The sequence below is a fragment of the Arvicanthis niloticus genome, chromosome 2 (assembly GCF_011762505.2).
Source record: "Arvicanthis niloticus isolate mArvNil1 chromosome 2, mArvNil1.pat.X, whole genome shotgun sequence".
Classification (NCBI taxonomy): Eukaryota; Metazoa; Chordata; class Mammalia; order Rodentia; family Muridae; genus Arvicanthis; species Arvicanthis niloticus.
The window spans coordinates 38,608,773-38,624,708 of record NC_047659.1 but is presented as its reverse complement, the minus strand read 5'-3'; the positions used below and the strand labels follow the sequence as shown (position 1 = coordinate 38,624,708).

At 37.3% G+C, this 15,936-nt stretch overlaps 1 protein-coding gene across 2 annotated transcripts; it reads left to right on the top strand.

The window, feature by feature from the left end:
* The first annotated feature begins 5,896 nt into the window (after nucleotides 1-5,896).
* Nucleotides 5,897-15,051, top strand: Gcg (glucagon). Of its 2 annotated transcripts, XM_034496519.2 has the most exons (6): nucleotides 5,897-5,971; nucleotides 8,980-9,091; nucleotides 10,843-11,004; nucleotides 12,589-12,726; nucleotides 13,721-13,864; nucleotides 14,616-15,051. In XM_034496519.2, the coding sequence occupies exons 2-6, from the start codon at nucleotides 9,000-9,002 to the stop codon at nucleotides 14,620-14,622; spliced, it is 543 nt and encodes a 180-aa protein (XP_034352410.1). In that variant the 5' UTR covers nucleotides 5,897-5,971; nucleotides 8,980-8,999; the 3' UTR covers nucleotides 14,623-15,051. The 2 variants fall into 2 exon arrangements, with proteins under 2 accessions (XP_034352410.1, XP_034352411.1); XM_034496520.2 differs by lacking the exon at nucleotides 14,616-15,051 and having other exon boundaries at nucleotides 13,721-13,868.
* Nucleotides 15,052-15,936: the final 885 nt, after the last annotated feature.

Below are 15,936 nucleotides of genomic sequence, written 5' to 3'. Positions count from 1 at the left end.
ATTGATAAGTCAAGCCATATATTTAGATACTCAGTGGAGCATTTTTTGGTCTTGCTTTGCGCCTAGAAGCTATGACAAAGGTATCCAGAAAGAATTGCAATAGTCAAAGTCATTGACTTCTTGTTGACTGACTTATGGTAAAAGATGCGGATGACTATGGAGCAGATGGATGAGAGAAAGCTAGAGTTTCTCTTCATCTTCAGGAAAAGCCAACAGTTCATAGTCTATTGTGACCCAGCGGCAGGATTTTGATTACAATGGAAAGGGATTCTTCCTGAAATTGGGGGAGAGATGAGTCTAGTTGTTCCCGGCAGCACAGCAGCAAAGAAGGGACCTCTCAAGGGACCTTTTAGCAAGGGATGGCCAGGACTAGAGAACTTCGGCCACAGACATGGCCTTGACCACAGGACAGATGACTTCAGGAGTTCATTACAAAGTGAAAACTTACAAAATCATTCTCTACGGTTGAAGGGGAAAAAAAACACTAAATGATAAATTGAACTAAAATAAACAGGGTTCTATTTAAAACCCGGCAATAGGCTGTGTGGCTTTACACAACATCTTCCTTAATTTTATCACTCCAGTGGCACCAGAAAGCTGGGCCTATCTTCACAATCCATCTGATTACATGTGACTTGGCAACGCTGAGCAAGTCCCAGGCGGGGGCAAAGCTGATTACAAAGCGCAATGAATAGACAACAGTGTTGATGACTTCATTTTACATTTCTGTATTTTTAGTATTCAGATCTCAAATGTTACATTTTCTAATGGCTGAAGTTACTTCCTTTCTGAGAAGACTTTGAAAACGACAATGTTTTAATTGGTTCACATTAAAGCCTCTTAGAAGCTTGAAGAAAAAAAAAAATCTTTCCAGATGAGCAAGAGGTTGGATAAATGTAATGACATATGGTTTGGTTTTTTATAGCTACAATATGCAAAAAATAGTAGCATGGCACATGTATTCAATGATATATATGTATTTATACACATAAATATATATTCTGCTTATACATTATGAGATAAGATTCTTTTGTACAAATGTGATTTTGTTTTCTTTCTCTTTTTTTGTTCGCTTTAAGAATAAAAATAACAACTGAAACTTAGAACAATTTTAAACATCTCATTATACAAGGGATCTTACAAAAGATAAAATCAACGACTGTTAAGCCACGATGCCACACGGTCCCCTGCACAGACTCATAACTAAGTTGTCTACAGGGTCTCAGAGCCTCAGGGCAAGAAAACTGTCCATCCGTCTTATTAGGGAGCCTCCCCCTCTTCCACAGGCATCCTCCAGATCTTTCCAGATGGATGGTCACGAACTGATTCTTAAATATCTTTCATGAAGGGTATTTCTCACGTCCTCTGCTCTCTGAGAACCCCCAGAAGCTTTGCCATCCCCACATCCCTCAGCCCATCAAGTCACCCATAAAAACATGAAAAGCATTTGATCACTACATCCTATGAACTGATTTTAAATGTTTTCATTGTTTGCATATGACATTTATTCAACCTTTTCTTTAATCTTAGAAGCCAAAATAAAAAGGCAATTGACATAAGCATTTTCCTCAAACATCACACATTGAGTTTCTTTTTCTTTTTCTTTTTTTAGTCTTTTGAAGGTTTACACCCATTTTGACAAAAACTTTCTATGGAGAAGAGTATTCTAACCCACAGAGGGCTCTTTGCTCTCCTGTGCCTCTGGATTTCACATTTTTTACCTCTTTTCTACTTTGTAACTGAGAAGGCACACTCTTGATTTCCAAAACAATTAGTGAACTGCTACTAATAAATCATTCCTAAGTGTCTATCATAGTTTTCTTTTCACTGTTTGGTATGGAAAATGTCATACATATACCATGTAAGCAGATCAACATAATACACCAGTGATCTGAACACTGCCAGTATTGCCTTGATGCTATCTATACCTCCACTTAACCCTCACACACCTTTATATTACACACACACAAACACACATGTATGTGTGTATGCATATATATACATATAAATATACATATGTATGTAGGTATTGAAGTATACACAGTTTATATAAGCTAAAATTATTTTGGCTTGGCTCTTTTGACAACTATTATAATAAAGGATATTTTTCTTACCAGAACATTCTACCCAAGACAATTTCTTCTGGCCTCATCCAAGAAAGAACCACAATTTGGGCCCACGTTAAAGACTCAGTTTAGTCTGTTTTTGAACTAGATATCTGGATCCACACAGGATGGCACTTACTCTTGTGTGTCCAGCCTCTTTTAAAATGCACATTTTTTTATATAATCCATCTTCATCGTTGTGGATACCAATTCTTGGTGCCTTGTTTTTTAATAGTATTCAATTATATGTATAATTCTATGTTATGATTTATCAGTTGTTTCTCTTGCCAATGGTATTTCAACTATCCCTCATTCATAACTAAGATAAATAAAACTTCTTTGAACATTTACTACAAGTCTTTCTCTTTGTATGGTGGCTGTACTATTCAACTTGTAAGTTGAAATTTGTTGTTGTTTTGTTTAACAGTCTGAACCAAACAGTCAGAAAACAAAAACAGATATGTGTTGAGGAGACTTCTTTGTCTCTTACCACTGACTACTACAGGCCTCTACTCTGTGTTCTAGAGTTAAGTAAACTTTGGTCAGTGGCTTGTGTGTTCTCCCAATTTTAATGCAATTCTGAGTAAATATGTATTTATTCTCCTTCTAACACAAAAAAAGTAGTCTGATATATGGTCATTCAACACTTCTGTCTATTTCAATTAACAACCTATCTTGAAATCTTTCTATATTGATAAACAAAGACTGTCCACATTGTGTGTAAATAGTGCTGTATGGATGGCTCCCCCAGGTTATTGCTAACATGTTGTGATTATGCAAATAGCTACCACAGAGCTTTCGCTACCTCGTTACAAATATATGGAGACTTAGTTGTGCAATTAAATTTCAAAATGGTACTTTAATTTTTTTCTGGACTAAGGCTTTGATAACTTTATAAACATTAAAAAAGTGTCCTCCAAAAGGGCTCATGATGTACTGTACTCTTCAAACAATACATTATAATAACCCTTACAATTGCTATACAATTATAATTATAATCCTCCTATACAATTGCTGCCAGAATGCTGTATGAACCATTCCCAGAGATTTCAGTCTCAGTATCCTCTAGAGTTGTCAGAAATCCATGTACACCAACTTCACACCCTACATGACATCAGGCCAGAGTGAAGTCCTCTACAGGATCAGCTACATAATCTGTGCAAATAAAAACGTGGAACCATGTTAGTAAGAATTTCAAGACAGTAAGACTGAAGGATTAAAGCAAGCGTTGGGCTTTCTAACCTGGTGACCTTGTGTAACTGCCTAGGTTGACAGCACATGGAAGGTGTCCTCTATTGTAAGTCTCAGAAAGAACGATAAAAGTTGCTGATGATGTACCTTCTATTACCTTAAACACTAGACTAAAAATAATTTTCTGTATTTCATAATATAATTGTTACTGTATTACAGGTCAGTAAAATCCACCTTTCAGGAAGCTAAATCATATCTACCATTTCATAACATGACTGACAGCCAAGGCTCTCCATGCTGTCTCCAATAGAACAATTCTAGGCAACAGCCCCACCAAACACACAACTCTTCTGCTTCAAGCTGACCTCTTTAGTAGTAATCTTACACATACATACCTACCACTGTCCCTGTCTCCCATATACATAATTGAACAACCGCATTGATGGCAATTGTAGCCAAGTAGAAGCTGATGCTAAAGTTACCACTGAATCTATATACTCAAACTGAATCTAATGTTCATCTTAGTACCCATATCGTCTCTTAACACAATGCCTATTAAGAAGCTTATTTGCTCCTTCTAGTATGTGGAGGAAGAGAAGGGTACTATACAGAATGCTCCTGGATTATTATAAGGCTTATCTTCATAGTGCCCTTGCCTCTAACAGCCATAATTAGTAGGGTGGAAGCAGAGTTACAGAACTACTTTCTGAAAAAAAAAAATAAAGGGATGATTACTTCTAACATAGCAGAAAGCAAGTAAGGAGGAGAAAAAAGAAAAGAGATACCAAGAGCAACTTTTACCAAGACTCTGGTGCTGTGTTTATGGCTTTTAGACATCTTAAACATCATCTGCAGAACCCTCTGCTTAGGGATGCTTCACAAACTACTAGTATCAGAAAAGGAAGAAGAGAGAGAGGAAGAAAAATGGGAGACAAAAAAAGGAGAGGGAAAATGGATGCAGGTTAAAAGGGACAGAAGGTGACAAGACATCTAGTAAAGGTGTGGCTGTTACAATCCCGACACTTGCAGTCATGAAGAGCAATCTAGTCCTGCGCTAAGCCAGTCCACACTCCCAAGCTTAATAGGTGCAATTGAGTTAGTTCTGCCAGACTTGAAGCTGGACACCTTTCTCTGCTCTTTCACCCCATCTGCTGGCTCTGCCAAGAGCTGTCCTTGGATCAAGACACCAGCAGCACCAAGGAGAAAGTGAACTTGATAATTTATACAGCTGTGATTTTAGCTTAACCTGCTAATAGATTTCCTGGGGACCTTGATAAAGCACAGGTAAATCAGATCTGAGGCATGAGATTTTCCATTTTTAATAGGATCTCATATATGCTGATCCTTGGACCTGACTCTAGGTACCAGGGCTTTATATCATCAGTGATAACTAACACAAAACCCCTCAGTAAGGTCTCCCAACTGACATGGAAAATGGTACCTATTTCTTAATGTAGTTCCTCGTCCACCAGTTAACACATACTGAAGAATTAAGTTCATTCAGAGTACTGCTCCGGTTGTTTCAATTATGTATTTCCATGAAAGTTATCAATTATACCACAGAGTTGATACATTTGGACACCCAGATTTAGGTGGGAAATGCTGTGGTGATCTTGTCATATAGCATATGAGTTTCATTTTAAACAAATGCTTAACAAGTCAGCAATAGAGTTCCAAAGAATATGTGGCTTGGCCAAGGTCACATAGCTTATTGATGAGAGTAGGGACAAAAATCTACTTATGATCACAGGAGCTTCATGCTGTCTGTTCATACATCCTGGTTATTTCCCATCTTATATTTCCTTCTGTTGAAATGGCTAGAATTGTATCTGCTACATACTATAATTAGTAAGGACCTATATACGTGCTGGAAGTTACAGAAAGTAACAGCATGCATTTCATCTCAATAGTTTGCCTCCTGTATCTTTCTCTGTATTCTAATGCCCCTACCCCCTTCTCAGTAAAATGAGATTTAAACCATTTTCACAAGATGAAAAAGAAATAATAGACCCTTTGCTATCAGCATCAGTGATGTTTGGTGTTCTCATTTTGCCTTCTGTGTCTCATTAACATGGTGAACATTACATTTTAATTAACATTTAAAATCTCCCCACAAAGAGAATACAAATTTATTCCATACAGTGTGGATGAGTGGGTTATTGATATGTGTGTACTGGGTGAGTGATTTGTTTGCCTAGATGAATGATCTATTAGTTACTCAGGAACTCCAGATCGCCAAATAGCAAATCAAGGGACAAGACCCTCAAATGAGACTAGGTTCATTTGACGTCAAAATTCACTTCAGAGAACTTAAGCAGGTTTTCACGCCTGACTGAGATTGAAGGGTGGATCTCCAAACTGCCCTTTCCATTCCCAAACAGAAAGGCACAAGAGTAAATATAAAGTTTCCGGGCCTCTGAGGTCTCAACCCGTTATCAGCGTAAAAAGCAGATGAGCAAAGTGAGTGGGCGAGTGAAATCATTTGAACAAAACCTCATTATTTACAGATGAGAAATTTATATTGTCAGCGTAATATCTGCAAGGCTAAAGAGCCTGGAGAGTGTATAAAAGCACAGCACCCTGGTGCAGAAGGGCAGAGCCTGGGCACAGAACACACTCAAAGTTCCCAAGGGAGCTCCCTCTGTCTACACCTGTTCTCAGCTCAGTCTCACGAGGTAAGAGGCACACTGTGCATGCGGCGGGGGCTGTCTGGAGGACGTTGGGCAGTGATGTTTAAGTACTATGGATTAAAATGTTGGGTTTTTTTCATCTTTCACTTTATTGATAGGACTATGAAGAACACAGTTTAGATCAAAGCGTTATTGACTGGATTTATACCTACTTTATTGTAATGGATTTGCAGATTACTTAGAGAAATAATATAATGCACTTATAAGATAGAAAAACAGAGATTTAGATCAGCACATTTGCTACAATGTGAACAGTATGTTCAAATAAGTAAATACTCAGAAAAATAAATATTTTTGCTTTGACTTGAAAGATGTGCGTACTACTTTGAACAGAAGGGGCTTTTTAATTTCACAAGAAAATGTGTCCATTACCAAGACTATAACAGCAGTTTTTCTTTATGAATTAAAAGATTTTTTAAAGCTCTTATTTTCTAAAAGAAGATACTCAGTATCATCTTCCAAATATCCAGATTTCTAATAAATTTTTCAAAGTATCAGGCCTATATATTAACCCTTTCTAAATTAAGACTAACATTGTTGGAGCAGAAAATACGCGTCATCAATAAGTTCTTCATATAAGTTATATGATCAAAATTTCTTCATATAAGTTATAAACTAACTTCTGCACTACATCTGAAATGAAATTTTGTACATCTCTTTAGAAACATCAAGTAAATATTCTGAAGGAACTATTAACTTCATAAAGATAAAGCTCCAATTCACAAATGCCAGCAATGGAGTTAACCATCAAGCATAGTGCGTTTCAATAAATTCTAGGGCAGTTATTTCTAAATCTGTGGGTTATGACCCCTCTGGGGGTCAAAGAACCCCTTCATAGGCATTGCATATTAGATATTTACATTATGATTCATAACAGTAGCAAAATTAAGTGGCAGGGAAAACAACTTTATGGTTGGAGTCACCCCAACATGTGGGACTGTATTAAAGGGTCCCAGCATTGGGAAGGTTGAGAAGCACTTATCTAGGGACTCATTATATAAGGAGATAAGAAAGTAGAAAGTGTTTATGTACCCTACAATACCAATATATCTTAGGAAACTAAAATAATGTCTACTTTCCTAAATCTAAGGTTCTTTTCCTAAGACTTTACAAACAGAGAGTAGTACTGTAGCTATAGTCTTGATTGGAAATTTGTGGTATTTCTCTTTGTTTTTTTTTTTTTTTTCAAATATACTATTCTCTTTCTTTACACTAGCTAAAAGAGAGAAGTAACTATAAATTTCTTACTGGATACAACGTTGATGCTAAAATAATATATTTAAGTCTCAACAGTAGTATTAAAGCAATGGATTCATTATTTTATTTCTCAGAAGTTTCTTAACTTTCAAGAAGTGGATAAAGGAAAGTGAGTTATATCAGGAGGTTGCATTAGAAGACATATGTTCTCACAGTGCGGTCCATTCCAAGTCTACCCTTTAGAAGCAGGACCAGGGCCATCACAGAACCTTCTGGGACTTTGGGTTGAAGGGTTTATTTAGGACTGAGTTGGCATTGTTCGGTCTTTTGCAAGAGGCTTTTCAATAGCATTATGATCCTAAAAGGAAATGCTTGCTTTCACTCTTCAATATTATAATAACATATTACCATTGAAAGGTACAATCAAAGACATGTCAAAGTAACTGTTTAATGTTGATCATCAAGAAGGAAGAAAGCACAATTTCTCTTATGCTGTTTTGTCTGACTGGCCAGTTCATCAACAAGTATTTACTATTTCAGAAAATTACCGCTCCAGGTATTACAGTCTATTTGACTGCCAAAGACAGATAGTAAATATGGCTGAGATGTTAAAGAAAAGATTGATGTTTTAAAAATGATACTATTTGTAAAACCCTTATTCCAAACCAAATGTCATTTGCTGAAAATACTCATTTCGTTTACTTATGGAAAAACCTAATGAGACTTGAGCTGAAATTCCCATTTCTTAAAAATAAAACATTAGAGTTGGAAGGTTGCAGAGAGAAGCCGGTGGCACATTGTGGGCTCAAGGTTTCAGTTCAGAAAGCAGAAGAAGAGCTCACCCTTTAGAGGCATTCCAGCCCACATTCATGTAGACTCACATCTTCATCACCACACCCCTGGTATCTTACAGTCTCTCATCGGGTATATTTTTGACAAACAGACAAGAAACCAGGTGAATGCTGCAGATAGACCTACAGTGTCATTAACAGGAAATGTCATTTCCTAGACCGAGTATAATTACCAGACAACCAGGGGACTTTGGGACTTCAGAAGCAAGCACTAATTTTCCCTAGGATACTAATCTTTAATTTCTTAGTTGTGATTGTTCAAGTTGCCAGGAGCATTAGTTCTTATTGCAAATTGCTTGTCTTTAAAATGATTTTTTTTTCCTTTAATTTAGAACAGGTCAAAGCACCCTAAAATACCTCAAATCTGTTGGCCGCTTTATAATTACAAAGTCTAGACCAAGTTACACTATTTAAAATATAAATGAATAATACATCTGAACCGACAGCTGGTATGCCAAGTTGTAGCCCGAGGCGGCTTTAAGATGGTTGAAACGCAGTATAATGTAAATGCTTGGAAGTGCAGGACGATTAATTGAAAGCCAGACTGATAGTGAAGGGGTGGTGTCATGGATAAGGTGCCGCTCCGGCTAACCATATGCAGCGTATCATCTACAGAGGGTATTTTAAATGTTTATTGTGGACACTTTTATTTCAAGTCTGGAAATGAGCCTTCTAAACACTAACAGAAGTGTCCTACATTAATGAAAAGCCTAATAGTAGAGCAGATCCTTTGTGTTATCTTTTTTTTTTTCCTTATCAAAATCCACTGGGGGGGAGGGCATATATTCCATTTGAATTGAGTGTGGCACTGGAACCATAAGCAGGATAGAATAGACAGGATAACTTTTGTCTGCGTGTAATATTAACTTAGTCAAAATTGAGCTTATTTGGACTGCCTTATCCCCCATCATCCCCCTACCCCCTTCTCTGTGTTCCATCCGGCAGGAAATTTAAAAAAAAAAAAAATGAAGACCATTTACATTGTGGCTGGATTGCTTATAATGCTGATACAAGGCAGCTGGCAGCATTCCCTTCAAGACACGGAGGAGAACCCCAGGTACTAAACAGTAGAGCAGCCTGACTGTGGTTAGAATGAGATTTGTGAGAACCGTGATTGATGAGCAGGGGCCCAGTGGTTTGGAGGGATACCTTCCCTGTACAGTTTGAAATACTGAAAACACAGTGATGATTAAGGTGGGCTGTTCCGGGATACGAATCAGGGCGGCTAGGCTTAGAAGCATGTCAGTGGAAAACTATAGTCCTTTGGATTCTTCAGATGATAATCTTTAGTACATCATTTTAACTATTTCAACTCCAGTTACTTTTCATGCTTTTAAGAATAACATCATCCTTTGTTAATTACAAAACTCATATATATTTAAGATGTAAAATTTTTTTTTTAAAAAAAAGCAACAATTTTAAGTGTTCAAATATCTACTGCCCAAAGATAACAATTCAAAGTATATAAAACTAGTGTGTTACTTTCCTGGATTTTAAAGATTTTTAAATAAATTTTAATTGAAATCCCTTTCCCTTCTAGCCCCTCCTCACTACCTGTATAAACTATAGTGCAAATATCTCTGAGCTTCTATTACCATGAAATACATTTTTCTCTTGGAGTCATATTGTCAACTTTCTCTTTTAATATGATACTCATTACATATCTGATTTTTAAGAGTTACATGCTTTCACATCATATACAATATTTATTTTCATATTCCTCTTCTACTGGGAAATTGAAGAAGTCTTAAATTTTACCCAGGAAGAATGTTACACAGGAGGTGTGTCCCTATGCATTTTGTCTCACATTTCTTAATACTTTCTGGGGTAGATTTCCAGCAATGACATTATTGTGTCAAAGGGTGTGAGTGAGTTTAAGCCAGACTTAGTACAAAGAAAAAAAAAAAAACCCTTGCTGATTTGCCATTCAGAAAAGCTGTGGGAGTTCATCTCTATTCTCATGAGCAGTAGAGAAATATTTTACCCTCTTTACTGCTTTTACTACTTAATAATTTTAATTTGACAAGTAAAATAGTATACCATTTGTGGTTATTACATTGATATCCCTGTATATTTATCATGCCAACCAGTTACATAGGAATATCCACCAGGAATTTTGAAATTAGCAGATGGTGTTTTTTGTCCCTTTCTCTAATCTTTAGCTACTGTATAGCTAAGTAATTGAGCTTTTTTTTTTTTTTTTTTTTTTTTTACATTAGTATGTGCAAGACAAATTTGGGGGCACAGATCTGCTGCCCAAACAAGTGATTTGGGATTCTTAAAGTTTTAAAATATTCAAGTCACTGTTCTCCTCTGTCATATTAGCATAATCATGAGTAGATTAATTACTGGAAAAGATATCTTTCATCCTGTTTCAGAAAACATTTGAGAAACCTGTTGCTAAATTTCAGAACGACTATCTTCCAATACACTGAAGTCCAATACACTAGTCTAATGGGCAGGTTATGGTCTTCTAAGCAGTGGCTCGCAATCCCTTGGGTAATCAGATGGTTACGTTATGATTCATGACAGTAGCAAAATTACGGTTATGAAGTAGCAATGAAATAACATTACGGTTGGGGGTCAGCATAACATGAGAAACAGTATTTAAGGGTCGCAGCATTAGGAAGGTTGAGAACCACTGCAAGGCGTCTGCAGAACGGCAGGCTCACTACTGCAAGGGGCCTTTTATTTTGTAGTGAGGAATCTTCTCAATAAGCCTAATTATAAAGTGTGTACTCACGGAGTCCTTACTCTTGGAGTACCCACTCCTGCAGTATATTAATGCTTCATCACTGCCGCTCACAGATCATTCCCAGCTCCCCAGACAGAACCGCTCGAGGACCCTGATCAGATGAATGAAGACAAACGCCATTCACAGGGCACATTCACCAGCGACTACAGCAAATACCTGGACTCCCGCCGTGCCCAAGACTTTGTGCAGTGGTTGATGAACACCAAGAGGAACCGGTAAGAGTCTGTAGCTGTTGTAGACAAGTGCATATTAAGAAATTCTCTCGACTCCCCTACTTTATCATGCCCACCAAACAGGCTTACTCATTTTGAATGTTTCTGAGTTTGGACACGCCTACCCCTCGTCTCGGCTTTATCGAATTCCTTATCCACACACCTTTGTGACAAAGACATTTTGTTATTTTAAAACAGTAGTACTCTTAGTAATTTTTAAACTGGAAACTGAGTTTGGGGGCCCTGCTAGATGGAGAATGTAATTCTTACTAAAAGTTAGAGCAAATTCCCAACATGCCATTGAGGGGTTCAAGTCAATCACTGTGATCTCATGAGGATTATACCTTAGCTTCATTGATCATTGGTAAAGTACAAAAAAACAGATGCATCCATTCTCTTGTAAAATAAGATCCAAGAAGTACATTTAAATCACAGCCTAGCTAGTTTCAGAGCATAAAGAGAGAAAGCAGCAAACAGGAACACAAACCCATCCTAAGGCATAAATTTTAATGTTGGATTTTGTTTAAGGAGTGTTGGGGGGCGTTGCTACTTCTAGGCTACTGGGGGAATTTATCCACAAGAGTTTCGCAGAGATGGTGGAATTTCACAATTTCTTTGGAGGATAGCCCACATGGGAAAGGGAGTTATGCATACCAAGTAGCTGAAGAAATCTAAAAACCAGGAAAAGGACAGAGATGCATCTGGGTGGGATGGAAAGGGGAGGAAGAGGAGATGAGAAGAGGAGACAGGACACACATATCCTTGTTGTGGAGAGTACAGCAGCTAGGAAGATAGCAATAGTGGTCAGAGAAGACCTGAGGGCTGACAGTGTCTCTGCCAGTGACTTATAGGTAAAGCATCCAAACTGTGAGAAAACACAAATTTATAGACTTGAAAACAATTGTTCTGATTTTCTACAGTGGAAATTATACAATGTGGGCAAACTAACACAAGGTGACCAACCCATAGTCTCAGCTATTTATTGTCTGTTTAAGATGAACCTTCCAAAAGGGCGATATACAGCATGGGACTGCAGGCTGCTTGTTCTGTCACCCCTGGGTTCTTCACACATGCTCTCGGCTGTTAAGAGCCCACTTTGCTTCTCTCCTGCTAGAGCATTGACTGTCTTTAATCCGTTATCATATGGTTCTTCTAATAATAAGTAAAGACCTTCCTTTGTTTTCCCTTGAATCAGCTATCTGACTCTGATCGGATGTTCAATTAATAACAAGTACCTACTCTGATTGTGAGCTACACGGCAGAGTGAACAGCCTTCCTGTCCTGAGATAAAGTGAAACCTAAATGAAGCTTTAACAGCCACGGCATGAGGAAGCAGAGGAGGTGGAAATGGCCCCTGGAAAAGGAAGGGATGGTTTAGCCTCTTTAAAAATGCTGTTAGCCTTTCCCCACAAAGTTTCCATCCATATCATTAACGGAACTTCAAAATAATTTTATAACCACTCTCACCTCCCAAACTCCTTAGCCCTTTTGCCTTTCAGACCTGCGCCCTAAGGTTCCCACCTCTTATCAGGGAGAAACACATAGCAAAGACACAAGGCTTCAATTCGGCCCCCACATTTCTTTCAGGAACAACATTGCCAAACGTCATGATGAATTTGAGAGGCATGCTGAAGGGACCTTCACCAGTGACGTGAGTTCTTACTTGGAGGGCCAGGCAGCAAAGGAATTCATTGCTTGGCTGGTGAAAGGCCGAGGAAGGCGAGAGTAAGTCTCTGGTTTATTATCTGATGATTATAAATGAATGAATGAATGAATGAATAAATAAATAAATAAATAAATAAATAAATAAATAAATGACTATCCCATGGGGGAAAAATAACTATTCTGAAAACTTAAAATATATATTTCAATATTTAATGAAATGGTCATAGTCTGACTTGAAGTTACATATTCATTCAACTTGTATTCATGTGTTAATAAAAATTCAAACATGTAATGACATCATCCATATCTAACCATGTGCTCAGCCACCATAGAGATAGCCACACAACGTTCAAGGTGAAAAGGGAGAGCACGTTCCTTAGTTACTTGCTTAGATCTTAATCACACACTACTCTTGAACCATCTCGTTTTCTTCTGACCATTTTGATTTGCATTTGAAATGAAGTGGGAGAAAATTTATGTTCAGCTCTGATTTTTAAGCAGAGTTAAAACATGCTTGCTGAGAAGATTGAAATGAGAGGAAACTAGCATGGAAGCTGACTTGTAAGAGCTACCCATCATGCCTACAAAACCAATGGTGTAACTTCATGGGTATCTATAGTGTATAACAAATACCCAGAATTCCACTGTGGAGAATGAGTGGGGGGGAAAAAAACATAGCTGAAATTTTAATCCGTTACTGCTGAATTTTGCAAGGCTGCTTTCTTAATCACTGACTTTCCAGAGCACGGTGTATTTGTGTTGAGTTTCAGAAAAACTAATAGTTTAAATAGTAATGTATGAGTTGTCAACTAACTAAAATCTTTAAGGCAACGTGGGTTACTCAAAAAGTCGAAGCTACACGAGCTTCGTTTCAGGGTAGAGATACAAAACCTTCTAGTTTTTAATGATCTCCGCTTTGTGTAAGCATAAGGGAGGGGTTTTAGTGAACCCCCAAAAATGTGATTCTCTATAACTTCCATACATATCGCCAATGATCAACCGTTCACAAGAATTTATTTGAGAGAAACGCTGACTCCAACCCTTCTTTTCTTAGTTTCCCGGAAGAAGTCGTCCTTGCCGAGGAACTCGGCCGCAGACACGCTGATGGCTCCTTCTCTGACGAGATGAATACGATTCTCGATAATCTTGCCACCAGGGACTTCATCAACTGGCTGATTCAAACCAAGATCACTGACAAGTAAATTCTATGTTAATTTTGAAATCTATTAAAACTTTCATAAATGTAGGTTATACAGCCATTAGCTGTTTCTGTGTGCGGATGACTCTTATGTAATACATATGATGAATGTCTTAAGTTACTTGAAAGTATACAATCTCTTGAGTATACACATTTAACTTTTCTATGGAAGTTTCCATCCACTTAGCTACTCACAAAGCATTCACTGGTTGTCTATGATAGACCAAGTACCAGCACAATCAGTATGAATGAAATATGGTGAATTAAGTCATTACATGCTAATATCACATTATAATTGCTGTAATTTTAACACACCCATAAAATGTCATTATATGTGGCATTAATTGCTCAATTTAAAAGCAGAGCTGTGTGCCTTGTGTAACATAGTGGTACGGTGCTTGCTTAGCATATGTAGGGTCCCTGACTCAGTCTCCAGCATTGAAATAGAAATACAAAGCACAACAGAAAAGACAGAGAAAGGCACAGGAATAAAGAAAATCAAGGTAAAACATCATTTATTGATAAATCTTATTTTTTTATAATTATTTACAAATACATGTTTTTGAAAGATTTTTAATAGATCATCCTTAAATGAAAATTAATTTATGTAAAAAAATGCTGAGGAATTTACTGATAAAGAGATGGATAAACAATTTTTATTAAACGACATCAAAATGTCTTCTGAATAAATTAGTTATATCATCTGGTTATTATAATTATTCTGAACAATTCCTTTTTTTTTTCCTCATAGAAAATAGGTATTTCACCGTTCACAACCATCTTCACAGCATCTCCTGCCAGTCACTGGGGATGTACATTTAAGAGCTGTATCCTGAAGCTATAGTGTTTTGCATGCAGATGAAAACATTTCCTTTTAGCATTGTGTAGCCAAAAGATTGTAAATGGAATAAAGTATTTCCAGAATGTTGATAAAATAGCAACTTTAAAGTATGGAAATGCTGGATTCTCATATTTTTTTCTCCTCGTTTTAAAGTTCCCACCCTGAGATTATTTTTCTGTGATATAAATTATAAATTATCACAGTCACAACACCTGGATTATTATAACAGAAGACATGGCAACCTGGTAACCATCGTGGTGAACCTGGAAAGAGAACTTCTTCCCTGAATCCTTTATTATAAATGCACTCAGCTTTTGATGTCTCAAGAATAGATTTAAATAAATATTTCATCCTTTCTTACTATGGTCTCCTTTCTCTTTATTAGTCTGTCCTTCCAGAATCTCATTCTTTCTCAGCTGGTGGCTATAACTCAAATCTACTATTAATGAACGACTCCGTGTTTTGAATGACTATGCAGTACTCTACCATGTTGAGGTAATGCTGAACAATCAGTTGGTCGTATCAAATATTTGTTCTTGTTTTATCTTTATAAAAACATGTCATCAGGCAGCATTAGACTCAAAAATCAAATCTCTCCTGGGGCCAAACCACCACATCCACTTTCAAACGTCAGGTGCCTTGCCAGTTTAATATTATGCCTACACATGAGAGCCCAATACGTAACTGCTTGAGCACAAACCCAGTTCAATGTTATGCCTATATATCACATGCACAGCCCAATACACACCTGCTTGAGCTCACACACCCTCCTTCTGTATTCAGACATCTTCACATTTGCCTCTGACCCATTTATTCACTCAACGACCTGATACAGCAGACATCTGAGTTTTTCCACAACACCACATACCCTACTCTCCCAGTTCCCAGGCTATGGTCAATGTCTTGACTGAGCCTGATGCTGGTTGGCAATGCCTGAAATTTCCCTCTGCTGTGTAACACCATGGCACCTTCTGTTTCTCCAGATCTCTATAGTACTTCAGTGAGGTGGATTCACCCACTAATAAGATTCCAAAGTTTGTGATTTAGAAATTTACTTGTATAACTTGATCTGTAGCTGTGACTTTGGGGTAAAACCTCTAAACCACCATCATTTTATGACAGGTAGTAGAAAACTTCTCCTGACTTAGAAACTTTAAGACTACAATTATTTGGCAGAAGGATCCCAACAAGTCAGTTAACTCCATTGGATGAAAACTTCTCACATGAAAAA